Source organism: Pelodiscus sinensis, chromosome 1 (assembly GCF_049634645.1).
Source record: "Pelodiscus sinensis isolate JC-2024 chromosome 1, ASM4963464v1, whole genome shotgun sequence".
In the NCBI taxonomy this organism is placed as follows: domain Eukaryota; kingdom Metazoa; phylum Chordata; order Testudines; family Trionychidae; genus Pelodiscus; species Pelodiscus sinensis.
In genome coordinates this window covers 160,800,632-160,827,072 of record NC_134711.1, presented here as the reverse complement: position 1 = coordinate 160,827,072, position 26,441 = coordinate 160,800,632, and the positions used below count along the sequence as shown (strand labels likewise).

At 39.9% G+C, this 26,441-nt stretch overlaps 1 protein-coding gene across 3 annotated transcripts in view; it reads right to left on the bottom strand.

Annotated features, from left to right (window-relative positions):
- EPHA6 (EPH receptor A6) overlaps window positions 1-26,441 on the bottom strand; it is an 842,774-nt gene that overhangs the window by 79,322 nt on the left and 737,011 nt on the right. For all 3 annotated transcript variants that reach the window (XM_075908927.1, XM_075908942.1, XM_075908935.1), the window contains one exon: window positions 24,072-24,281. In XM_075908927.1, coding sequence (XP_075765042.1) covers window positions 24,072-24,281 — 210 coding nt within the window. The remainder of the gene's footprint in view (window positions 1-24,071; window positions 24,282-26,441) is intronic.

Below are 26,441 nucleotides of genomic sequence, written 5' to 3'. Positions count from 1 at the left end.
TGCAGTGGATCCGGCATGTGGCAGCGGTGGCTGCAGGCAGGGAAGGGCGCCCGGCTTGGTCGCGCAGGAGCAACGGGCAACAAGCACCATGGCCCGGCCCTGCTCCTGTGAGCCGTGGCCGCCTGCAGACTCCCACCGCTGCTGCTGGCCGCCGAACACCGTGCCCGCAACTTGCTCTCGGCTCCTTCCCTTTGTCAGCCTGGGCTGGGAGCCTCCTGCCTTGTGCCTCTGCTGGGGATGCCTCTGCCCCTGCTCTGGAGCATTCCCAGCTGCTGCGCCCCTTTAAGTTTCCCCGTGTTGTTCTGTCGTGGGCTGGGAGCCTAACCCCCTGTACCATAAATATACCCCCACACCTAAATATACCCCCGGCACAGTCTTGTATACCCCGTGGGTTCTATTTGTGCGTGGGGTATACAAGATTTTTTTTACTGAAATAGCAAAAACAGCAGGACTGTTTTTATATTCGGGTGTGGGTTATATTTGGGTGCGGGGTATATTCGTTAAAATACGGCATAAGCTGTTTTTCTGTTTCAAGTAGTAGAACCTTACTGATGTAAATAGGTGCAGGAACTAGGGGTGCAGAGGTTACTGCAGCACTACCAGGTTTCATATACAGGGCTTGGCTCCCATCCGCACGTGAGGGGATCCCAGCAGCTGCCCTGCTCTCAGGCTCCACTCCGGCCCTATGTCTGTGCCTTCACTGTAAGCCATGGGCCCAGTGTTCCAGCTGCAGGCTCCAGCCTTGGCCCCTTACTTCTGTCTGGGTCTCTCCCTCCTGCATACACTCCCCTGCTCCTGAGCCCCAGCTCTGTGGGGAGGGGTGGAGTCAGAGGTCAGAGGCATTCAGCACCCATATTTTTGAAAGTGTTCCAGTACCACTGCTGATGTAATAAGTGTGGAACTGTCAGTTACCTCCCCCCCCCCCAATTTTTTTGCCATGAAGACTGTGGAAAATGTTCCCTTTTCATATATTTAATTATTTTGGGTCTATGCATAAGCAAAGAGGCTCTATAGTGATCAACAAGTGCCACCCACTCTGTTGATGGTTGGATGATTCTCAGAGCAATGAACCCATCCAGGTCCTCTTTGAGCATCTGGTTTAGGGATAAGGGAACCTTCCCAGAGGGGCATGAATAATAGCATAGTTGCACTCTTTCAGCTCTATTCTGTTTGCTGTTGGGAGTTTCCTTATCCACTCAAACTATGCCTTAAGGCTACGTCTACACTGGCAGCTTCTTGCACAAGAACTCTTTTGCGGAAGAGTTCTTGTGCAAAAGCTCTTCCACAAGAAAGCATCTACACTGCTATGTGCTTTTGCGCAAGAGCATCCATGGCAGTGTAGACGCCCTCTTCCGGAAGAAAACTCTGATGGCTATTTTAACCATAGGGGCTTCTTGCGCAAGAAATTAATGTTGCCTGTCTACAATGGCCTCTTCTGAAAGAGCTCTTGAACAAGAGGGCTTATTCTTCGTGGGGAGAGGAATAACTCTTCCGAAAGAAGCCCTGTTTTACAACACTATACTGTAAATTTACTTCTGGAAGAATGCTCATGCAGTGTAGACAGCTGACAAGTTTTTGCGGAAGAACGGCTGTTCTTGCACAAGAAGCTGCCAGTGTAGACATAGTCTAATTGTTTTGATCCTGTGCCCCTCCAAAGAGTACACTCTCGCGAGGAGATCAAGGATGTGATATACTTTAATCCAATAATGGGTATGCTTTTAGCCGGTATTATTACAAATTGTATTTTTTTTCCAATTTGTTATTTGCTCATGCACTTAATTTACATACACCTTAATTTACATACACTTTTATAAGCTCTTCACTCTAGATCCTGAGTTTCATCCTCTTAACCTCCAGTACCTGTGGCTTTTCTTTTAGTGTTAATAACATTTCTAGCAATACATTATGTCCAGCATAAAAATAAATACCCCGTTTGTTTTCAAGTTGATAGTCCAGTCATCTTGTGAGGTAATGTTTCCTGTTGCTCCTGTGAAGAATTCATCTGAGCCAGCAGTCCTTTTGTTGTCCTCTTGTCCATGCTGTACATATTCTGCAGGTGCTTGCAAACTTTTGCAAACTAATGCATTCCATTACATTTTTCCATCTCTTCCTATATAGTAGGCATTGTTTTGCTTTGTAGTGGTTGCCACTGAATGTGCAGTGCCATGTGCTGTTTTTGCTGGATTTTTCCTTTGAGATTTGCATGCATTATTTCCTCAGGTCTCTTGTAGCATTTTCAATTCTCTATTGTATCTACTGTGTCAGAGCACTGTCTACCCTTCATAAGTTTCATTCTGGACTGGGTGATTTCCTTTACTTGGCAAATTCTAATTGCCATATTGAGGGTTAATTCTGGGTGGGGTCTCACTAGCTTCTGAGTTTTTTATGTAGATTCCAATCAAAATCTGGTGTCTTACAAGGGATGAAGTTAAATCCCAAAATTGCAAGATTGGGTCCTCAATTTTAGATCTGGTGCAAACTATGGTTTCACCTTGTACTACATGTTAAAACATCTCTCTCAGGGTATGTCTACGCTACCACCCTAGTTCGAACTAGGGTGGTTAATGTAGGCAACCGAAGTTGCAAATGAAGCCCGGGATTTGAATTTCCCGGGCTTCATTTGCATCTTGCCAGGTGCCGCCACTTTTAAATGTCCGCTCTGTGCCCGTGGCTACACGCGGCATGGACTAGGTAGTTCGGATTAGGCTTCCTATTCCGAACTACCGGTATACCTCATTCCACGGGTAGTAACGGTAGTTCGGAATAGGAAGCCTAATCCGAACTACCTAGTCCATGCCACGTGTAGCCGCGGGCACGGAGTCCGAACTAGCGGACATTTAAAAATGGCGGCGCCCAGCAAGATGCAAATGAAGCCCGGGAAATTCAAATCCCGGGCTTCATTTGCAACTTCGGTTGCCTACATTAACCACCCTAGTTCAAACTAGGGTGGTAGTGTAGACATACCCTCAGAGGTTTAATTTTATGTGAAATGCAGTACTCCTGAAAGTTAGCCTCCTCTGCCTGAGTTAACTGAAAAATAGTAAACACATCAGAAACAGCTACTGTCAGTAAAAGGCTACCTATTTGTCTTCCTTTTTTGCTGGCACCTGCTGCTTGAAGATTGAGAGCAAAGCACTTTTTTAATCTTCTTAAGTTGTTTTCCACGTTTCCAGAGTTTCAACTCTGCTGGGCCTTTTAACTATTCCATTCTTCCACAGAGATTCTTTCCTTAGTTCTTTTTTATTCCTCAATCCCATGGGGTGTTCAGTGATCACTCAGTGTTAAAGGAGCTTGCAAGATAACTGTTTTATTCTGTATGCAGTGTTTTTGTAGTTGTGTTGAATCCAGTACAAGGAAGGTGAGACAAGCTTTTAAGCTTATACAGAGCTCTTTTACAGGTCTGGGAAACTGACACAGACTGCCACAGATAACACAGGATAGAATAGACTGTTTAGTATAAGTATTTAAGACATATTCCAACTGCCTTTGCATAACAATAAGAGTTTCAAAGCACCCACATTGGGACATTCTCTGGGAGGCTCAACACATAAGGAGTAGTCCAGAACACCACAGCTATCACATAATATTTGTACAACATAGCTGAATTTCTACCTTTTGTGAGACAGAATGAATGTGATCTGACAACATCTGCTTAAGGACCTAATACATGAAAATAGTGGCTCCCCTGTAACCTTGGGGAGGTTTCTACACTAAAGAGTCAATAAACAATGTTTTGAAAATTAGGCCTAACAAAGACTGTGCTAAAAAAAAAATGAAGCAACTGGGTGTTGTGGAGGAACTTCAGTGTTTTGATATTATTAAAGCTTCAGAGGACCTTGTGTTTGTAGGGTTGCCAGGTGTCTGGTTTTGAACCGGACAGTCCAGCATTTCTGTTTGGGAAACAAATTGAGAAAATATAAATGAGAAAATATAAATGTCTGGTATTTTCTAAATAAGATGTAATGTAGATTGTGATGTAATGTCAAGTGTATCCGGTATTTTTGTTGAAGCCATCTGGCAAGCCTATGTGTTTGTGGTCCCAAATAACTTTACAGGGAACTGAAGGGCAGAATGAGGCTCCTCATATTTAAACATCGCAACGTCACTCCTGAAAGTCTTCAGTGTGACCGACTGAAATATTATTCATAGCTGATACAGATATCTGTATCTTTTTGGAGACTTTTAAATTATTATTTGCTAAGCTCCAACAGTGTATTTGGCATTTTATTGTCTATGGGCCAGATTCTGACACGCCTACTCATGTTGAAATTTATCTTCTGAGTAGACAGTGGCGTAAGGAGGTAATTGGCATACGTAAGTATAGCAGAATTAAGACCCTAAAGACATGGACAAGAAAAGAGTTAGGAGACAAAGAGGAAGATACCAACTCAGATTTTTTTTTAAATGTAAAGAGTAGGATGACAGCATTTTTATTGATTTGGATTTGCTTTGAGGCTTCAGAATTGGGTTTTGAGCAATGACTTAAATGAGAAGGTAGATGCAGGGTGCATTGGAATAGAAAAATGCAAACAAAGCAGTAAGCCTGGTCATATTGTTTAGGAAAACAAGTGATTATCGCATCCAGTTTTACAACTCTTAAATGCTTTTAAAAGTTCAAAGTTTGAAATTTTATTTTTTTTAGATTAATTCCATTTGCTCATCTAGTGATTTCTTTGTCAGGAAAGGATGTTTGGGCAAGCAGCATAATCTCCGAATTTACTGATGACTTAACTTTGCCTCAGCTTTTACTTTAGATAATTCTCTTCATAAATTGTCATCCCTCTCCTTCAGTGAGTAGAGTTCTTAAGGAGACATGGGGAACCCACATGCCATGGCTAATGACATTCACCCATACTGTTCACAGGAGAATGATCTGGTAAGGAGAAAGCTATGTTTTGCATTATTAAAGAAATAATAGCTGAAAAGAAGAGGTTAAAATACTAGCAACAAAAGGACACAGAGGAACGATGCTATAGTATTAGTACAGGATATTGTTTTTCTAAGAGGCTATATGGAATTGTTGCACATAACTGCAAAAAGAGTTTCAGAGTTACAGGAGATACAATAAACAAGCAGCAGCCTTTTAATTTACAACATAAAGAGGTACATTTTCAAGAGTGTCCGAAGACTAAGCCATATATTTTGCCACATTTTAAATCTAATCTATTGTAGCCACAGTGGGGCAGTCAAAGACAGCACATTATATCTGCTTCCAAAATGCTTCCATAGTGCACAGAGAAGTAGATCAAATATTTTAGATACCAAGGGCAAAATCCTGCAGTGCTTACTCATCCAAAACACCTGTTGAAGCCAATGGGAGTTTTGCTTGAATAAGAACTGAGTAATGACTGTGGTATCTGACCAACATTTATTAGAATTATACAAATCTTGGTCTGATGTATTTTAAGTTTGTACACTCAACCTCTAATGCTGTAATATTCCTGATGCATTCTGTTAAAGGGAAAACTCAGTAAACATATCCTAATCATTACATCTAATTACAATCTGTAAGTCACTCTAAAAGGTAATGTCTCAATTGTAATAAACAGGATTATTTCAAAGGTAGAAGGAGCTGCTATCATCACAGTATGCCATAAAATAGGACTGAATCAATTATTGGAAATTGGCTCAGACTATATAAAATCCTATTAGATCAGAGACTGTATAAGATTTTGAGGGCTTCTGATTAAACAAACAAACAAATACATAAAAGAAACATGTTGGTTTTCATTCTTGCAAAAACCAAACAAACAAAAAAACCCACAAACAAAAAGCAAAACAAAACAAAGCAAACTACAAAAGTAAACAGAGCATCAGAAAAACATGTTTCTTTTTATTATACCTACATTCTGATGTATGGCCAAATACAACTCCCATTAAGTCAATGGAAAGAGTCTTTTTTATTTCATTCAGAATTGGGTTGGGCCTATAAATTGTATGGTTAAGTTATAGTCTGGACATAACATAAATAACAGCATAACAAGGCTAGCATATACCTATCTCCTATATGCCTATAACATTTCTTCTTTAATTATTGAATTTTAAAAATGGAAACTCTACTATTAAATTAAATTAAATAACTTCCCTGAAGGAGGCACAATGCAGGAGGAGTATAAAATTACTAGAATTTGCATCTGTCAGACTATAAAAAATTAGATGTATATAGAAGTCAGGGGAGACAACAGACTGGGCAAGGTGGGTGGGACCTGGCTCTGTGCTCCTGGAAGAGGTGAGCACAGAGCAGAAGGGGCAGACCCAGGGACAGCCAGACTTCTGCACAAGCCAGAGTGCAGCATGACTCCCAGTCCTCAGAGCTGCATAGAGCACATGGCATAGTGCTCTGGTGACGATTTAAAGGGACCCAGGTTCCAACCACCACTACTGCTGGCCCCTTTTCCTCTCCCCGTTGTCAGGCCTCATAGAAATAGCACACACGTGGTGCTTCATCTTGCTCCCATTGAAATCAATGACAAAAACTACTTACTTCAATGAAAGCATGATCAGGCCTTCTATCTCAGGAAAAATAACATCTATTCTTTACACTATAATACAATCCTGCCTCCATTTTTATTTAACTTATTCTTCTGTTGATTTGTGAGATTCTTTTAAAAGAATAGAAGGCAAATATGGAAAGTCACTAGAAGCTATTTGTTAATATGGGAGCTTTTCCACCAACAGTATATCCTAAGCCCTTCTGAACTGCACGATATTATCCGAGGAAGCATGTGATTTCGCTTTCTAGTATTCAGCCAGAGAATGACTTGATAGCAGAGAAATTAAACTTGCATCTTTCAAAGGGTACATGCAAAGTCTAAAAGTATCACCAAAGGGAAATTCACAGTCTTTGTGATTTTATAAAGTAAATACACAGCAGGAATTCAGGCAACTTCAGGTATTTCCACCAGATATTGAAGACAGTACTAGTGGGCTTCTTCTCCCTTTTGTAAGCAGAAATGTCATAAATCCATTGTCTTTATTCAGTCCACCTTAAAATATGTCTTAACCACTTAATCCCAATCTATTGCATATTTTATTTAGTGGTAATAGTCTAAGTTTCCCAGACCCAAAGAAGAGCTCTGGATAAGCTTGAAAGCTTGTCTCTTTCCCCAACAGAAGTTGGTCCAATAAAAGATATTACTTCACCAACCTTACCCATTTAATAGCCTTGAATGGATTCAGCTACAACAACACTGCCTCTTTTTGGTCATCTTCTACTTTGACTGTGATCTATCTTCAAAACATAAGAATGAACACCATCTCCACTCAAAATAAAGAACAGATGCCTCAAAAGCTTCCTGGTCTTAAGTACATATTATGGCACATATCCCATTCTAACTAGAGAAGTAAGGTCATGGCACATCTTCCCGTGCCATCAGGTTTTTCTCTCTCTTCCTGCACTGTATTTCTAATCTTCAGCAGGTCTTGTAAATAGTAGTAAATTCACTGCAAGCGGAACATGCCCAGCCGCGGTACCTATGGGCCCAGTGGTATCAGAAGAACATTTCCAGGAGTACAACATGGATTTCTTTCCAAGATTCTTTTTCTAGAAACTTACCTCAGGAAAATTTGGCTCGATACCTTTGAAGAACTGATTCTTCTAAAATGCCAATCACAATGGACTCCTCTGAAATTCCCAGGCACATTAATGGGAATTCCATTCTAGTATGGAATAGGCTAATCTTTAATAATAAAGTGTTTAAAAATATTCAGCAAGTCAATAACTTAAGTTTTTCAATCTGAAGCATGGGAAAAAGTTACTTTTCACAAAACTATTTTCTTTGAAGTTCAGAAGCAGAACTGTTGCAAAAACAGAATACAGAATATTGAAGGTCTTGTTTCCTTCAACAAGTTCAGCGATATAATAGTTTTGAATTATATTCTTTGGATCACTGGAGCTGAATGGTACTTGTGTTCTCTCTGAATCACTCACCCAGTCTAACTTCTACAGTGTGCAGTAAACAGTTTTAACTTCTTAACCTGTTTTCAGAAGTAACTAGTGATTTTGAATGAAAAAACACATTCTCTTTGAAGATTTCTGGAGACTGCCATACATGCTTTGTATTGAAACATACTATCTCAAAGTGTCAGTTCACTTGGTATTCAATACAATAATGCTGATCTTAAGGAACTGATGTTAAACTCATCTAGAATACATCATCACCCATGCATTGTTTCAAATATGTTTCAGTTTAATACAGTTACATGGTAAAAAAATTTCTGAAATATTATAACTTAGACTATTAATATTCAAAAAATCAGCTAAGTAAGAAGGCTTGGAGGGATTAGGTTTTAATCAGTCAATGCCAATAAACATCACATTCACTAATCACACACAAACTAACATTTACATCACTAAAAATCAAAATTAAAGGTAAAGTAACGGACATGCTGCTGAGAACATTTTAGAGTTTTATCTAAGGATATTTAGTTTGCATATTTTGACCTATATTGACCCTCCCCATAATTTCACAGAACTGTGAAAATTCAAATAGATAAAAAATTGAAAAAAATCCTTAAAAATAAAGAGATATTATACATCAAAAAAAAAAAAAAAAAAAAAAAAAAATGAAACCTGCAAAGTCTAATAAGTAAACTATTACAGCAATGAAACTATACTTAATGTAGACATTTATTACAATAGCCTTTCAAAATTCCCATGGTAAAGTATGGTAAAGCCCATTAACATACTTAGCAATAAAAACAAAAGCATTGATATTACTGTTATATTCCTATATATTTAATCTTAAGCATGGGTATAATAATATCAGATATTGCTAGACATTTATATATAGCTTTATATTCTGCTTGTTTACCACAGCTCCCTAATTATAGTCTTGAAATATGGTGATTCTGATTAATAAATTAAAAGTAAACAATTATGAATGCATGCAATCAAGCTTTGTATGTGTGACAAAAACAGACGTGCATGAAATTAGATTTTTTGAGAGGCCCTTGGTAATATTAGGTATTAATAGAGAAATGCTACAACAATTCATGGAGAGTAGGTAACGGCCATGTTCTTGTTTTATTGAAGGCCATGTAGATATCTTGAAAAACTCATTGGAGGCTGCTGGAAAAGTAACATTTTCAAAAGTGCCTAAGTTATATTGAAGAAAAACAGGGTTTAAAAAAAAAAAAAAAAAAAAAAAAAAAACCAAACTGCTGTCATTCCAATATACCTTAATTTTATTGATGTTACTTCAGAAATAATATTCAAGCATATCAGTCTGACATATCTATGACTATGAAGATATTTAAGGATTACTTAGATGCTAGCAATGGTTATTTGTTTTGGCCCATATCCAATGGGTGCCAAATCTTTCACAAAAACCAATTGTAATAATAATAATCAGAAGATATTAAGGTTTGTGAAAAAATTCCCAAGAAAAATGAAGTTTGATGTCATTCTTTAACTGGACAAATATCCAGTTAATGTCTCACAAGAGAAGTTTACTTCTAAAAGTGCCTTTCTAGAAGTTGTGCTAATTAAATTAATTAGTGTGAAAGGAAGACAATACTTTGACAAATCTAATGAATAATAAACTCCAAGAAGTTTATACTCCATATGATATAGCTAAAATATAATCTTAAAGTTCCCTTTATGCAGTGGAAGGTACCAAAATACTGCAGGAAAAGGGACTCCATGTATCTGAGTACTTACTCAGGGAATCAAAAAAAGGAAAAACAAGAAATAGTATCTCTGAATATAAATAAATACAGTTATTTCTTTAAATGATACCTTCTGATGTAAGACAGGAAGTAGAGGGGAGTAGCGTTGGGCAGTAGGTGGCTGCTGCTCAAGGGTCCCTGGGCCAGGGCCCAGAGTAGTGGGCAGTCCTAGGCTCCCCCCCTTTGCCCTACTAGCTGCTGGAGAGAGTGGACAAGCAAAGGTCTGTACCTTGCCCCTAAGGGAGGGGCTAGACTCCAGACTGCAGTTGGCTGCTGAAGCATGGGGCTGGACTGAAGACTGGAAATTGTAGTTAGGGGCACAGCTGGAGGGCAGTGCCTTGAAAAGGACACCACAGACCAGAGAATGACATGGGTCCAGATGGTGGAGACATCAGAGGAAACAGTGGATGACACACTGTGTGTCTAAACCCCATTACAAATACCCGGACCAATCAGTCACCTAATACTAAATTAACTGTGAAGTACTACCATGGTATACCTACTCAGCAGTGTAGCTGTGGGACCCCCCCCCCTTTTTCCTTTGAAGATAAGTGAAGGATAGATTTCTTTTGGGATGGCTCACCATACCATTATACTGTAATGTCAGTTCACAGCATTTGAACTAAATCAATTCAACTATATTATCATCCTAATTTCCAAAATATAGCTGAAAACACTATCTAATTTTATCTATATCTTATAGAAAAATCCAGACTCCCTCCTGGCCTGCTGTCTGCCATTTGCTTTTATTACCTCTCGTTTCTTATTATAACCAAGCACAGTGAAAATTCAAACTGCATGCTTTATAGGCTATTCCTCTCCTCAATTTCATTTCATGACCTCCTGTTATTGGGTTAGTTCCTATTTAAACTGTTTGTTGTTATTGAATATTCTCAGGAAGTTCTCGGCACAGGCTATTTTATCTATAAAAGTTAGCTTGACTAATTTTTTAACTGTTTCAAATGCCCAAATCTTAAATCCTTTTGGTTGCCCATTTGCTCTCTACTGCAGTTTTTTTTATTTCTGCTATGTTTTTTAGAGTTTAGTTACATACAATGTTCTATATTGAGTCTCACTAATACAACATAAAATTCAGTAATTTCTGCAGATTCAGATGCTTGTCCTTGTTGGCCTGGTTTTACTGTTCCAAACCCATTTCTCAAAATTACATTCTTCTTCCTGGACTGCATTCCATGTTATGTGTCTATTTGAATTCTAATAATCCCTATGTTCACCGTTGCCATGCATTTGGCAAAATTAAACATACTTTTGATAAATTATGGATTTTAAGGGCAGAAGGAATCCCTTTATGATCATTTATTTCAGGAGTGGGCAATAATTTTGGATGGGGATCACTCCAAGAATTTGGTAAATGGTCTAGGGCAGCTGTGGCCAACCTGCAGCTCTTGCCCCCCAAAAGTGCGGCTTGTGAAGATGCTCCTGTGCCCCCCCAAGTGGCCCCCACCAGCCCCCTGCCCTAGTCCTCGGCTTCCCTTTGCTTACAGGGTCAGAGCTGCGGGGTTTTAAAAATGGCGCCCAAGATGGCAGCCGTCTTAAAGGGGCAGCCTCCCTTTTTTTTTAAAAAAAAAATATTTTTTTTGTTTTTGCTCGACAATTCTGTTCTGTGGGGGCCTGACAATTCTGGTGCATCTCTTTGCATATTTTCTGCCACTGTTTTGGCTCTCTTTGTTAAATGGGTTGGCCATCCGTGGTCTAGGGCCACACTCTTCCATAATATTAATGGAGGAGGTGTGGGGTCTGCGATGGAGGTTGTGTGCAGAAGGAAGCTTGGGGTCAGGAACTGGCATACAGGAGGGGGTATGGGCTCTGGGAGGGTGTTTGAGTGAAGGAGAGGTTTGTGACCCGGGATGGGAGATGGGGGTGCAGGGTCTGGGAAGGGGTTGTGATCTGGTGCAGGAAGGAGTGTGGGGATTTGGGTTGTGACCAAGGTAGGAGATTGGGGTGCAAGATCTGGGAGGGGTTTATGACCTGTACGAGGGATGTAGGAGGGGTGCAGGGTCTTGGAAGGGTATGCATACAGGAGTAGTGGTGCAGAGGGTTTGGGTTACATGGGGTAGGGATTCAGGAAGCAGAGGTTTAGAGTAGGGAAGGAACTGGGGTGTCAGAGGCAGGCTCTGGCTGGGAAGCACTTACCTGGGCAGCTCTTGGCCAGCAGCCCATCTGGTTCCTAAGCCAGGGTCTCTGCCTTCCATGCCTCTGCATCAGCTGCAGGATCCCTGTGTGGCTCTGAACTCTGAGAGCCCAGAGGGAGGAGGGGTACTCTCTGTTTGCCCATTCTGCAAATAGGCAGCTCCCATTCTCTGGTTGGGCGGGAGCAGCACTCGAAGCTTCTCTCCTCCTCCCCTGAAGCTTGCATCATTCAGAGAGCTGCTCAGACACGGTGGGGTAGTCAGAGAGCTGGTAGCTTGGCAGGCACAGGCTGTATTTTGCTTGCCCTAACCTTTTGCATAGCATGGAATATCATCGTGTGATTTTTGTATCCAGTCCTTCTCATTGAGCTAGACCATATTTTTCTCTAGAAGGATGCAGAATTTTAATTTAAGCACTTAAGTGACACAGAACCTAGTATGCTCTTGGGTAAGTTGTTCCAATAGTTAATTGCCCTTGCAGTTTAAATCACAGGAATTACCACAGTGGATCAGACCCCAGGGTCCATCTAGTTCAGGATCCTGTCTCACAAGAAAGTGATCAACATAATTACTACAAACTAGAGAAGTTATCACTACAACTACATTAATGTCTACCAATTTCATCTCATCCTTCCCTCTGAAACACCATATATCTAATACTGTCTGTCCTGCTCTACAACAAACTCATTTTCAATTCTGTTTTAAAATCCCCCACAGTGCACACATCCAGTTCCTCACAATTGTACTTGCACACAACCTGAAATCCAACTTCAGCTACAGTAAGATAGACAGAATTTAACTCTTCACTCAAGATATGTTGACAAAATATTTGCACGAGAAATTTGGCAGCAGGCAAAGAGCAAGCAAGTTGAAATCTAAGTTGGCAGAGAACACAGCTTTCAGCTTTCCTAAAGGCAGCTGCCCCTTTGCCATCATAGACACCACATAGCTTATTGATTGGAACAGTTCAACCCACTCTTCTTGGTGGAGACCGAATTAGTTATGACAAATTAAGGGAATAACTATTTAGAAATCAAGAATTAAATGTATAAAACACAAACAAACAAACAAAGAAAAAAAGACTCATGGTAAATTTCCAAAATCATCATGGAAAAACTGTTTCTTCATATAGATAAATATTTGGTAAGAAAAATTTAATGGCATCTGAAGAATTATTGCATTACATTTGGAGACTAAATTCAATCTTTAATAATACAGGATTAAAGTTCCACAAATGCAGATCTCAGAGCAAATTTATTTACTTGTCTCTTCATAGATTAAACAACAGACAACTACCATTAGAAGGGGAACCTATCCAGGCACAACCAATCATAAGGATATGGTGAAGGAAATTGTAATTTTCACTCACTACTTTTATTCTTGTCGTTAGAAGAATATAATTATAACAGATCTTCCCCAAGTGCACTTCCTGCTATGCTTCTGGGTTTAGTTATCTTTTTGCCTTTTTAGCAAAGAATAAAATAAATAAATAAATAAATAAACAGCAAAAACAAAACAAAACCCTTTAGATGAATCCGGAAGCTCAGCAGGGAAAATATGAAAAAGGAATAAAAGAAGAGAGATGGATTGCAATAAATTAGTATCTCAGAGTTATGAACAGCAGAGTTATAAACTGACCTACATGTTTCATTTAGAACTGGAAGTACACAGTTAGGCAGCAATAGAGATCTCTTCCCCTCCCTTTTCCCACCTCAAAGGCAAATACAGTAGAGTACTAAACTACTAAAAAAAGGCAAGTTTAAACAAGAGGTGACAGTCTTTTAGGCCCCAAGGTTACTTATACTTGTACAGAGTGAGCATTGGCTTTATTGTCTCATGTAACTTCCCTCTGTGCTGGGCTGAACAAGACCAGGAGCGGGTCTGGAGCAGCAAGGTGTGAAAAGGAGTCACGGGGCTAGGTGGTACCTCAGTTCCAAGTAGTACCTTGAAGGAGGGAGCACATCACGCTTACCTCTTGGCAAAAGCTGGGAGGGAGAGGCAATCTGAATAAGTGCATGTCCTTCTAGATGACTAAGAATAGCCTCTTGCTAGGGAGGGCAAGTAGTTGCACTACTGCATAATGCTCAGTTGGCTAGGGTTTATCAACCCCAAGATACAAATACTGCCTCTGCAATGCAGAGACTAGCCGGACTACCCACATTCAGTTAGGCTTTTCCCTGAGATGCTCCACAGGCAGGAACTCACTTTTTAGCTCATTGTTAACAAAATCAAACATAAAATCTTGATGAAACAGAAGTCTGTGGTTTCCCGAACACTTTCCAAATGAACTGAGTTCCAAATACAAATCCATAATTATAAATTTTCTTTACACTCCTCTCATATTGGGGTATTAGAATGTTTTATTTTCACTGTGTCTGCAAAATTGCCAGCTGAGAAACTGCCTCATGCAGTTAATGATAAGGTAAACAAACACTGGTTAATACAAACTCTTGTGGTACCTGCTCACTTTGTCTTTGCTTGAACAGTTACCAGTAATTGTTTCTCTGTATTTTCTCTTATTAAGCTGAATCTTAAAGAAAAATTTCCTGCAATTCTGCTTGTCCCAGCACTTAGAAAGTTCACAAGATAACCTGTCAGCATGAATTAGCTAGGTAATTTTTTTTTTTTAAAAATTAAATAACCTATTATGTATTTTTCCTCATTAGGATGAACATAATCCATGTACTATAATAAGAAAATAGACAGTGTGTGGTTCGTGAAAACAACATAATTCACCCGATTTCAGTGTATAAATGTGGGGCCCCATTTTGATCTCACTTAAGTTTTGCCATGCGTTACTGTTTAACTAGATTGCTGGCATCAATCTATTTAGCTCACTGGTTGACTCTAATAATCCTGAAGTGTCTCCGGTCAGGCTATTTTATTGAACTTCAGAGTCTGATTTGAGGAGGATCAGGCTCATAATGTCCCTCAAATGATACAGTGCAGACAAATTATTCATTCTATTCCTAAATAAAATTGGAAAAAAACAAAATATATTAAGGACTGAATTCAGCAGTGTAACAGATAGGCAGGAGTAATCTTGAATGCATTTGTTTATACACAAGATAATTCAATCTGCAGCAGCTTTTTATCTTGTTAAATCAGACTTAAGGCAGAACTAATAAGGCTTCACGCTTAACAGAGTCACCAATGTAGTCCTCTATGCAGTGACACTACAAATTCTCTTCTCTCCATGTATGCACATTTCCCACATGTATGTTTCTCCAGAGCTTACAGTTCCTTCATAATTGCAGATAAACTTTAACTGTATTTTAAAGAAAATGGGTCCACTGGATTCAATGTAGGCCTATCTGAAAACAGGGTACAGAGCATAAACTTCCTCTGTAGTTACTAAAATTCCTATTTATGTGCTAGAAACGTCTTTTTGTTTTGAGTTAATGTTGTCTTGGCAACCTCTAGTAAAAGCTAAAATGTTGACTCTCTAGAAAAAGGCATAGCATTTAGTTCTCTCAGAAGTTGCTTTATATGTTCCTAATTAATTTGAGACATAACTATTTCAGATGGCGTGTTACTAGGTCTTAATTCCCACCTTCTGTTCCAAAACTGAATCTTGCTGTAGGTCTTGCCTTCCATCAGATCACGCAGAGACAAATCTCTTATTCTCCCCACCCACTAACCCTACTATCACTGACATTCACTATCAGTTCTGACAGTAGGTTGAAGGAAAAAAACTTTCTGACTCTTGTGAAGCCTATCTTCTGAGATTTTTGTCTTTTCCTGTACTGTTTAAACTATTCAAGAGCTCTTACAGTAGTCTCATAGGCAAAAGCCTTTGGGAAATTTACTAACCGTACACCACAGTATTTATAGGTATTCCCCAGCTACTCCATTTCTCTTAGTTGTGCACTGTCTCTTGACTAGTGTTTCAGTATGAACTTGAAATGCAGGAACTTTTCTTAGGCTATGTCTAGATGGCAGGCTTCTTTCGGAAAAAGCTTTTCCGGAAGAGATCTTCTGGAAAAACTTATTTTGAAAGAGAGCATCTACTCAGCAAAAGTGCAACGAAAAAGCAATGTGCTTTTTCAAAAGATAGCGTCCACATTGATTAGACGCTATCTCGCATTTAAGTTGTGATTACTCTGGACGGAGTGACTACCAGGGCACCTGTATTATTTCCTGGAAGCCTCTTCTTTCAAAAGAACTCCCTCTTCTGTGTCCACACATGCCTTTTGCTGAAAAAGCTTTTTCGGAAAAAGGAGTCTTCCTTGTAGAATGAGGTTTACCGCTGTTGGAAAACCCCCTCCGTTCTTTCGACTTTCTGTCGAAAGACCTCAGTGGCAGTGTGGACGCAAGTATTATTTTTCTGGAAAACAGCTGTTTTTCCAGAAAAATGCTGCAGTGTAGATGCACCTTTAGTGATTTGTTCTCCACACTTTTCCTCTTGTTACTTCATCTGCTATTTTTTCCAGTTCCTAAACTCCAGTTTCCATTCCACTGCAGTGGAGTGGAGTAGACAAAAAATACTCCAAACAAACAAACAAACAAACAAACAAACAAACCAAAACTAGTATTTTGTACCACTCTACTAATAGCCATGCACAAAGACTCTAATAAAGCTTCTTCAGGTTTAAATTTTTGAACACAGGAACTCTACAATTTTCCAGAGCAGCTGCCTTCATATCAGCCATTAGATGAATTAGCTTTCCTTAAATTACAGCTGCGTGCTTTCATATGCCAGATTTGTCAGAGGGCCCACTGTCTTATACCTCAACAACCCAAAAGCGGTGGACAGTTTTCTTGGCAATATTCTGTTTGTGAATGAGTAGTGATCCAAACAGGTCCAATCCAGGCATGAAATATATGAGGGGGCAAAATGTTGGTTTGCCTATCATTTTAATCTCTCTCTCTCTCTCTCTCTCCAAATGCTGGCCTGCTTTTACCTGAGGCCTGGTTCTTTGTCCATACTGACAGGAGGCAATATACTGACAGATTCTATTATGTCCCATGTTCTAAGTATTTCTCCATGGAGGATTTCTGGAATGATTTTCCTCAGAGCTACTGAAAGTATTAATAAGATCAACTCCAAAAAGAAGTCCAAAATCAGAAGCTTTTAAAAAAAAAAAAAATCTGGTAGATGCAGTCCAAGAGGAAGCTTCCTTCAAGAAAAAGCCACCTTCAGAAGACTAAGACAAGGATGGGATGGATTGTCAGACATACATTTTAGGAGAAATTAAATAGAGAAGCCAAAATCTTTACTTTGCTTTGTAAACAGATAGTTGCTAAACCAGATTGGAAATATGTGGTAGCAATGAGAATCCAGAACGTAGACTAGTGAGTAAAAATAAAAATATATATTGGACAACAATAGGAGAGCAAACTAGGATTCCTCAATGGATTGCAATACTCTCTAGCTAAAGACTGTGTCTGCTGAGGTACACAAGTCTAGTTTGTAATATATGATAAAAGGTGTTTGTTTAACTAAAGTGGCTGCTTTGCATATTTCTTTGTGCATGCATCCCGTTCCATCTATAGTACACAACAATTTCATATGATTTTATTTGAATTCTGCTCTCAAACAGCATCTTCTCTGCCTGCCAGGAGTTTGACTCTGTAGTTTTCTCCATCATGGATGAGATGCTTATGGCTTCAGATCCTCTTTTTAGACAGGCTCAGATTGCTAGGAAAATATGTAACTTGTGCTATGTTTTTTTCTTTTCAGCACAGAGACTAGAGTGAAAAAGGAGGAAGCATGATTTCTTGTGAGCACAGAGAGTGTATTCTACTTGGAGATAAATAAGGATGAGGTGTACAGAACAATATCTTTGTGGAATATGGTGCATGGCTCTTCTGTGAAGAGAGGAATGTACAGAGAGGAAATAAAGCAACCCATATTGTAGAAACATAAAGTCTGCATATTAGCACATGAAGTGCAAGGTTTACCCAACTTGTGGGAAAAAGATTACTTGGAGTTGCATAAATTTTACACTGCTTTGATAGATCTAGGAACACATGGATTGGAATAGAGAAACTGTCCATGAGTTCTCCCACCAATTTTGTGAGAATTGAAGGACACTGCTTCAAGGTCAAAATATTAGGGGTACATCTATATTTATCAGAAGATCGATGCTCCAGAGGTCGATCTGGCATTAGGTTTAGCGTGGCTAGTATAGACCTAAATTAACAGAGAGGTAGCCGTGTTAGTCTGATCTTGGTAAAACAAAAAAAAAGCAGTCATGTAGCACTTTAAAGACTAACAAGATGATTTATTAGCTGATGAGCTTTCGTGGGGCAGACCCACTTCCTCAGATCATATTCTGAAAGTGAAATAGCATGACCATTATATAACAGAGGAAATATTCTGAGGGCAGCTCTCCCCGGTGTCCAGTACTCCTCCTTTTGCAAGGTGTAAGGGAAGCTGATGGGAATGTTCACTCTCATCGGTCTCCTGCCATGTGGATGCTGCCAAGGCTCGGTTTAAGGTAAGCCAACTCTAGCTACGCAGTTTACGTAGCTGGAGTTGCATACCTTAAGCTGACCTTCCTGATCTAGCGTAAGCCAGGCCTATAAGTATGAGCCTAAGGAAGGTCCATATTTTTTGCCACTGGAAGAAACTTTTATTTCTGTTCTTCATGTTAGCATCATGCCTAAAAGCTAAGCCAGATGTCCGTAGTTTCTCTTAATGGATTATTCCTGGCTTATAAGGGAATATTTATGACTTGTAGTGAGTAATATAATGGACTTATAATTTTCTATTCAAGAACCACATTGCTAAGTTCAGGTTTCTCAAGTCTTTTCCAGGTATCAAACTTCTGAGTGAAGGAAATCCTGGTCATTTGGGAAAATTAGTTTCCTCCTAGCATCTTAACTAGGTCAGAAAACCAATTATGTCTTGATCAGTAAGGTGCTATGAAATGACTATTGTCCTCGCTTTATTTTCTTCATTACTCAAGGCAGAAAGAGGGATCAGAGAAAAGGCATTTTGTAAGATATTTGGACAAAGATATGAGAGAATCTACTGTGGGATCTTCCCTTGAGTTAACTTTAATGCCTGGATAAGGACTGACAACTTCAAAAGCCCTAATTAACTCATCAAATTTTGTGCTTGTTACACTGTCCTGATGTACTAGATATAAATAACTGCCAAGTGGAATAGCTGTACAAGGTGATGGTGCAGGATAGTCATGCCAGGAAAATATCAACCAACAGAAACTACTGACCCTAGCGTAGCTTTTAGGCATGATGCTAACAAAAAGCAGAAAAATCAAAGTTTTTCACAATGACAAAAAATATGAAATGTGCTTAGGCTGGTCTATTCATAGTTTTGTCAGTGTTTTGCCCTTGAGGCTATGTCCTCAGTTTGCAATAAATTTGTGGGACAAGTCATGGACCACTTCTCTACTCCACGTTTTACTAAATCAATCAGCCACTGCTGATTTACATGACATCACAGTTAAGCTGTCCATTTAGACAAGAATGTATTATTTCCAGAAGACTTACTGAAGGGCTTTCAGGTCCAGCCTTGCTAATCAAACCTCCAGGATGCTGATGTCAATCTCTGCTCCATTGAGAGTCAAAGTCTTTAGGAAACTGATAACAGCTTGTGTAGCCGAGGAGCACACATTGGGAAGGGAAATTTTGCTGTCGTCGCTGGGCGAATGCCACAGTTCAACTGTACTGACAATAGAGATGGAGCTCCAAGTCTTCTTGGGCTACAGTCACATGCTCTAATGGAGTAACCTTTTCTGTATCCTGATCTTATGTCCCAAACTGAACCATTAACTTTTCTGTTCTTTAAGGATACAACCATGACTCTAATGACTCAAACCAATCAACCAATTATCCAATTACCAAAAACAAAGACTGGCAGGAAAATCTCTCCCCCCTCAATAAATAAAAGAGTCTAAAGAAGAAAATATATCACAGTAGAATTCTAGCTACCTCTGCTATCCTGAATGACTGGAAATGCACTTGGTGAGATACCTGGAACTTGAAGACAGAGGGAAATGAAGAAATGTGTACTCCCAATTCAACTGTTACAATGGGATACAGATTGATATCAGTGAAGTTGGGCCTACTCTCCATTAGCTGGAATTCGCTCATTATTTATAGTGTAAATAAGGTTCCCTCACATGACAACCTAGCTTTCTTTCCATAATATATATTACAGGTTTCCCATTGGCTGGAAATTCTGTGCAACTGAATTGCCTCTGGGGTGTGATGCAGAGGGATTTTAAATTATAGGTAAAATGGTTCATGAATCCAAACTAATTTTGTGAAGCCAACTTTTATTTTTAGAGGTTCATGAAGGCATTCTTCAGGTCTTCTCTATTAATGAAGTCTGACATACAGCACTTTCTGCTTCTCTGCAGTTCTTCTAGTCTCAAAAAAGAACTCAAATGCAGGAAAGAGTGAGGCAGACGGCATGTCAAGTCCATTTATAATGCTGTTTGTGGAGAGTTTGAAAGCAAAAGGCTTTGTGTATTTTGCTATGCTTTAGCACTATTAAGTACAGAACAGCTGCCTTTGTGGATAAAGGCTATTATTGTTCAACTCGCTACCCAGTGAGAATGATTGACCATACAGACATAAAAATATCTGGCACATGTGCTGTAGTCTAAATCATGTCATGGTTTTACAATGATTTCCATTATTATTGTACAATGCTACAATGAAAAAGGCAGACACGTAATAAAATTAAAGTTCTATGAAACATATGGAACAACTGCTCCATAGTTATAGCTATTAATATCTATATAACAGATCAAGCAGTTGAAAACTTTCTAAGGTTTTATGATTTTTCTACATGAAATAAGGCAAAATTCCTATTTTTGATTCAATGGCCTATCATTTCTGTGTGGTTTTAACCAAATGTAACTTGACTCAAGAATAAAAGCAATAAGTAATTCTGTATGTGTTCCTCCAGCCATCATTATATTCAGTGGGAGGGTTTAAGAAATACACAAGGGAAACATATTTACAATGGAATAAATTAAAAAGCTCCCTGAGTCCCATATATAGAATATTAATGCTGGAAGTGGTGTATATCAAGAACTTTGACACTGGATATATTAGACTTTCTTTTAATTTTTTCCATTGTGCTCAAAAGCTTTCAGTAAATGTCAGCAACACTTTGAAAGACTGACAGTGAGTAGGTCTTCAAATAATCACTCTTTGGTTTAAAATCAAAGAGACGTACAAACCTGGCCTGCAAAACACTAGTCATATGATGGTAGCTGATGTGAATTCAGCAAGACAAACAGAATAGTTATCACAGTAGCATTACATTAGATCGGTTCTGCACTGTGGTCACAAACCACTTGAACTGAAAACACTGTAAGGAGTAGGCATTTTTGTTTCTGATCCCTATGATGGGAACTCATAAATCTTTGCGCATTCTGGAAGGATACTCTATTAATTAGAATATGCTGTGTACCTGTGTAATCATTTTCATTTCTGTGGTACAGAGGAATGTTTTTGAAATGAGCACCTGTTCTTAACGTTAGTAATCATCACAAAAGGAGTTAAAATGTTATTGTACTGAAAAGACGGTTTCTCAGCATGGAATTTCTAAAAAACACAAGCATACTCAATTTCTTATTCTCCTTCTATATATTATCTGTTGTAAGTCAAGTGTTCTCCAGATTCAAGAATTTCTCACTTACGGAAAAAAAGTGTTCTTCATTATAGCCAACAAGTTTACTTTCATAGCATAATGCACTTCAGCATTACTGTGAGAGGCTTAAACCTTGAAAACAAGGTCAGTTCCTTTTCAGACGGTAAAGTTCAATAACACAATTAAGTATCTCAAGTATAAATAGGGTGCTTTATCCTTTCACTCATGGAATTTCCACTGAAGGGAGTTCCAGCCTCATGAGCACCTATCTGCATGGATCTCTGGTAAGACAGTTTTCAGGTTTAAAATAATGTTGGTGGATCACTGGATACCAATATGTATTAAAAATGTACAATATCAACTTAATATTCCTCAACACTGCATGCTTCATCACAAAAATGTGTAAAAATGCCATTAAGATGATGCTGGTAAACTTTTCAATGAACAAAAGAAAGATAACAGAAAAAACATTAAAAATCTGAACAGTGATTCACATTTGAGAAGATGTGAACATTAACAGTATAGCACAAGTTATCCCATGTCTCCCATTTTAAGAAGACCACAAGAAATTAATTTTACATGCTAAAAAGGCAGCATTTTATGAATTTGCTACTGAAGGAATAACCTGTCAATAAAAAGGAAACTCACAAGTTTGTTAAGAGTTTTAAGGAAACAGAAGAAATCAATATATTGCCAAATGACCAAATAATTCAAAACCAACTTGTAGCAGTTCCCCACCCCCATGCTTTATGAAAACTGGCTTATAAATATAAATATGCATAACTTTGAGATGCTTTAGACAAAATACCTCATGCAACCTATCAATTTTAATGCAACCTAATCAATTTTAATCAGTTTGCTGGATCTGTATATCCTATGTTGGTGGACATATTGTTCCTGGATATAAAGTTAGAAATATGAAGTATGAGACTTTATAATTTTAAACAAGAGCCATTACTGGTACTCCAGAAGACTTAATGACTGCATGATCAACTTAATGACCTGTAAATAGCCTTGTTTTCCTGTAAGACAGACTAGTAAGATATGTGGCCATAGCACCTGGTATAGGGTTTTCATTTTCAACCCAGGTAATTTTCCATGGAAGGGGGAATGTAGAATAAAAAATTCCTGTGCTGGGAAGAAGACTAATTCTGCAAGAGAAAGCTATCAGCACTTAGTATTTGGCTGGCGTGACACAGTCTAAAGATGGCTGGGGACCTAAGGTATGATTAAAGAAGTTGTCTGTGACCTGAAGATTATGCTGAAAGCAAGAACAGCTCTTTAAGAATCTACTTGCAATACATTTTTTAGTGAATTAGAGCTAGCTATTCATCTTCCAGTGGGGGGTTTCTGTGATCGCACCCCGTCACAAGCTAGTTCATGTGAAATTGCTAAATGACTGACTAAATGTTCAATAAGGGTAATCACAAACACAATATAAAGACTTGCAGATGATCCAGTTATGTCAGAATGGATTTTACATGGAAAATGACCAAAGGTTTAATATGGTTCATATACATGTTTACATTTTTTAAAAAAAGCCTGTCTTTGCAAATTTACACTGGGATTGTGAGTGGGTATGATGGTGTTCACAAGCACCTCACAAAGGCCAAGGCAAGAAAAGAACTGGAGCAGTATTGGGTTAGGAAAGCTCTACCCCTTAACTCTGCCAAGCATGTTCCTGGGGAAAGGAGCAGTACAAAAAGAGTTCCAGCAGCCCAGGTAGTGGGGAAGGGAAAAATCGATTTCCAGAAGGAGAAGCACTTACTGTGGTGACCCTGCTGTGAGCTTCCTCCGCATCTCCTTATAGAGACCATTACAGATACAGGGAAAACTGGAGGGCACAGAGGGCTGCCTACAACAGGCCTGAGACCCAAAGACTATAGGTAAACAGCAGCTGTGCCCCAAACTGAGACTCTAGATGGGGTAGGAAGAGGCTGGGGAAGGTGAAAAATCAATTTTTGTTAATATACATTAAACAATATATAATAGAGTCCCTCCTTCTAGCCCCAACCAACCTCCATCAGACCCAATGGAAATGGAATGCTTTACATTTGCTGTTACTCCACTCACTTTAGCTTTGTATGCTTTATCCATAATCAGTAATTTCAGAGTGGGAATTTTTCTTTTGCTGGGAACAAGTAATAAAACTACAGCTCTTTCTACTTGCCTCTTAAGTATTGTATAAAATAGCTTATAACTATGGGTGCAAATCATTTAGGATTTTAAAAAATAGTTATAAATTCCCCCACTCAGCAGTGTTAAATTATTAAAAGTGTTGCATATATCAATATAGCTTATTTTATACACATTTGAATGAATTCACCGTTTGTTTACACACTGAACTGAGAGAGACTTGAGCAGCAGGTCTTCACCATTAGGCATGATGGACAGACCATTCTGCTTCCGTGAGGAAAAACCAAATGGGGACAAAAAGGAGAAAAAAGCTGGCTGATAAAGAAATCTGTCTTGTTTAGGCATTACTTAAAAACCTTGAATGAAGATTACATTTTAAAAACACAGCCTAGTTATCCAAAACCACACACACTAATAATGAAACAAAACAACCAATCCAGACTATAATGTCTGAAGCACAAATGAGATTGAAACAGGAATAAAACAAACGAAGTTGACTCAACTTAATAAACTGTTCAAATTAGATAAGAGACACTCACAGTTGTTGTGTAAGCAGCTTCAGGATCATCCTCTAACACTCGTGACAGACCAAAATCAGAGACTTTACACATGAGGTTACTGTTGACTAAAATATTACGGGCTGCCAGATCACGATGTACATAGCCCATATCTGAGAGATACTTCATGCCAGATGCAATTCCACGAAGCATGCCAACCAGCTGGATGACTGTGAAGTGTCCATCATGCTTCTGAAAGTAAGAAAGTGCACAGTATAAGTTCAAGGATAGTTTTGATGGATTTAACACTATATAAACTGCAATTTGCACTTAAAAATTCATTATAGATGTAGGGTCCAATCCTGCAGTCCCAATCCAGGCAGAAATCCCAATGCAAACACACTTTTATCATTTGCTTGTATTCACAATGTTAGTTGGTCCTCCTTCTTCCTCATCCTCCTGTTACTGCAACTTGTCAGTTCTCCACCTACTCTCTTTCTCTCTAACTATTATTTCGGTCACCTTCTTTTCTACATCTCTCCCCTCCATCAGACCCTGCTTCCAATCCAATAATTACATTATCTCCCCAACCTTCAGTCCCTAGTGCCTCTTCCCTTCAAATTCCCTGAAATCTAAAATCAATTTTTGTTAATACAATGAAACAATATATAGCAAACTCTCTCTTCCTGCCCCCCCAATTAACCTCCCCCCGACCCAATGGAAATCAGATGCTCGATAGCTGCTATTACTCCACTCACTTTGGCTTTGTATGCTGTATCCCTTTGTTTTGTCAAAAATAGCTAAATGCAGCCTGAAGGCTTGGCACACATATAGTATTAATCAGTAATTTTAGAGTGGGCGCTGTTATTTTTCTTTTGCTGGGAATAAGAAATAAAACTGCAACTCTTTCTACTTGCATCCTAACTATTGTATAAGCTACCTAGCAGCTATGGGTGCAAATCATTTTGTATCTTTAAAAATAGTACTATATTCTCCCACCCTTCGGTATTAATTGATTAGGAGAGCAGCATAAGTCAATACTGCTGATTTTCTCCAAGTTTGAATGCAAGTCAACACTGCTGATTTTCTCCAAGTTTGAATGTAATAGTTTGTAACCCTCCCTTAGACTTATGGTGCAGACACACACATGTGTTATTTCCAATTGTATTTTGGAGTTATTAAAAATGCTTTGGAGTCTAACTCTCAATATCGCTCTGTAATCAGCTCTTATACAGGCAGTCCCCGGGTTACATGGATCCGACTTACATCGGATCCCTACTTACAAACGGGGTAAGGCAACCCCGCACTAGCTGCTTCCCCCCAGCAGACCAGGGAGACGCGAAGCTAGCGCCCCCCCCCCCAGCAGACCAGGGAGACACGGAGCGGCTTTTCTCAGCAGACACCTCAGCTTGAGAATAAAGGACTGAGGGTATGTCTACACTACAAAGTTAGTTCGAACTAACGGACGTTAGTTCGAACTAACTTTCCTAGGCGCTACACTAGCGCTCCGTTAGTTCGAACTTAATTCGAACTAACGGAGCGCTTAGTTCGAACTAGGTAAACCTCATTTTACGAGGACTAACGCCTAGTTCGAACTAGCTAGTTCGAACTAAGGGCTGTGTAGCCCTTTAGTTCGAACTAGTGGGAGGCTAAGGCTTCCCAGGTTTCCCTGGTGGCCACTCTGGCCAACACCAGGGAAACTCTATTGCCCCCCTCCCGGCCCCGGAGCCCTTAAAGGGCCACGGGCTGGCTACTCACTTTGTGCCAGTTGCAAGGCTGCAAGCACCCGTGCCTGCACAGCCTGCACCTGCCACACAATGAGCCAGCCATCCGAGGGTTCCCAGCCCTCCACTGCTCCCCACGACCAGCCTGGCGGCTCCCGGGAGCCTGCCCGGGGGCGCAAAAGGCGGGCGCCCGCCTGGTCAAGTGCGGAGATCGTGGACCTCATCGAGGTTTGGGGGGAAGCCTCCAATGTCCACGATCTCCGCACTAGCCACCGGAACGCGGCCGTCTATGGACGCATGGCTGCCAGTCTGGCCGCCAGGGGCCACCAGCGCAGCCGGGAGCAGGTGCGCTGCAAAATTAAGGACTTGCGGCAGTCCTACTCCCGGGCCTGCCTGCCAGGGGCTGACCCGGAGGCCTGCCCCCACTTCCATGCCCTGGACCGCATCCTGGGGCCTCATGCCGTCCCTGCCCCCCGGGACGTGATTGACCCCGGGGCAGAGGGACCGCTCCTGGAGACGGAGGAGGAGGAGGAGGGCTCTGAGAGCCAGGAGCCTGCCGCCAGCCTTCCCAGGACCCGGGACCCCCGAGGCACCCCACAGAGCCGCTCGCCTGCATCATCAGAGGCCGGGGAGGCGTCCACCTGTGAGTACCCTCGTGTTCCCCTTATGTGTACGGGGGGCTGAGGCG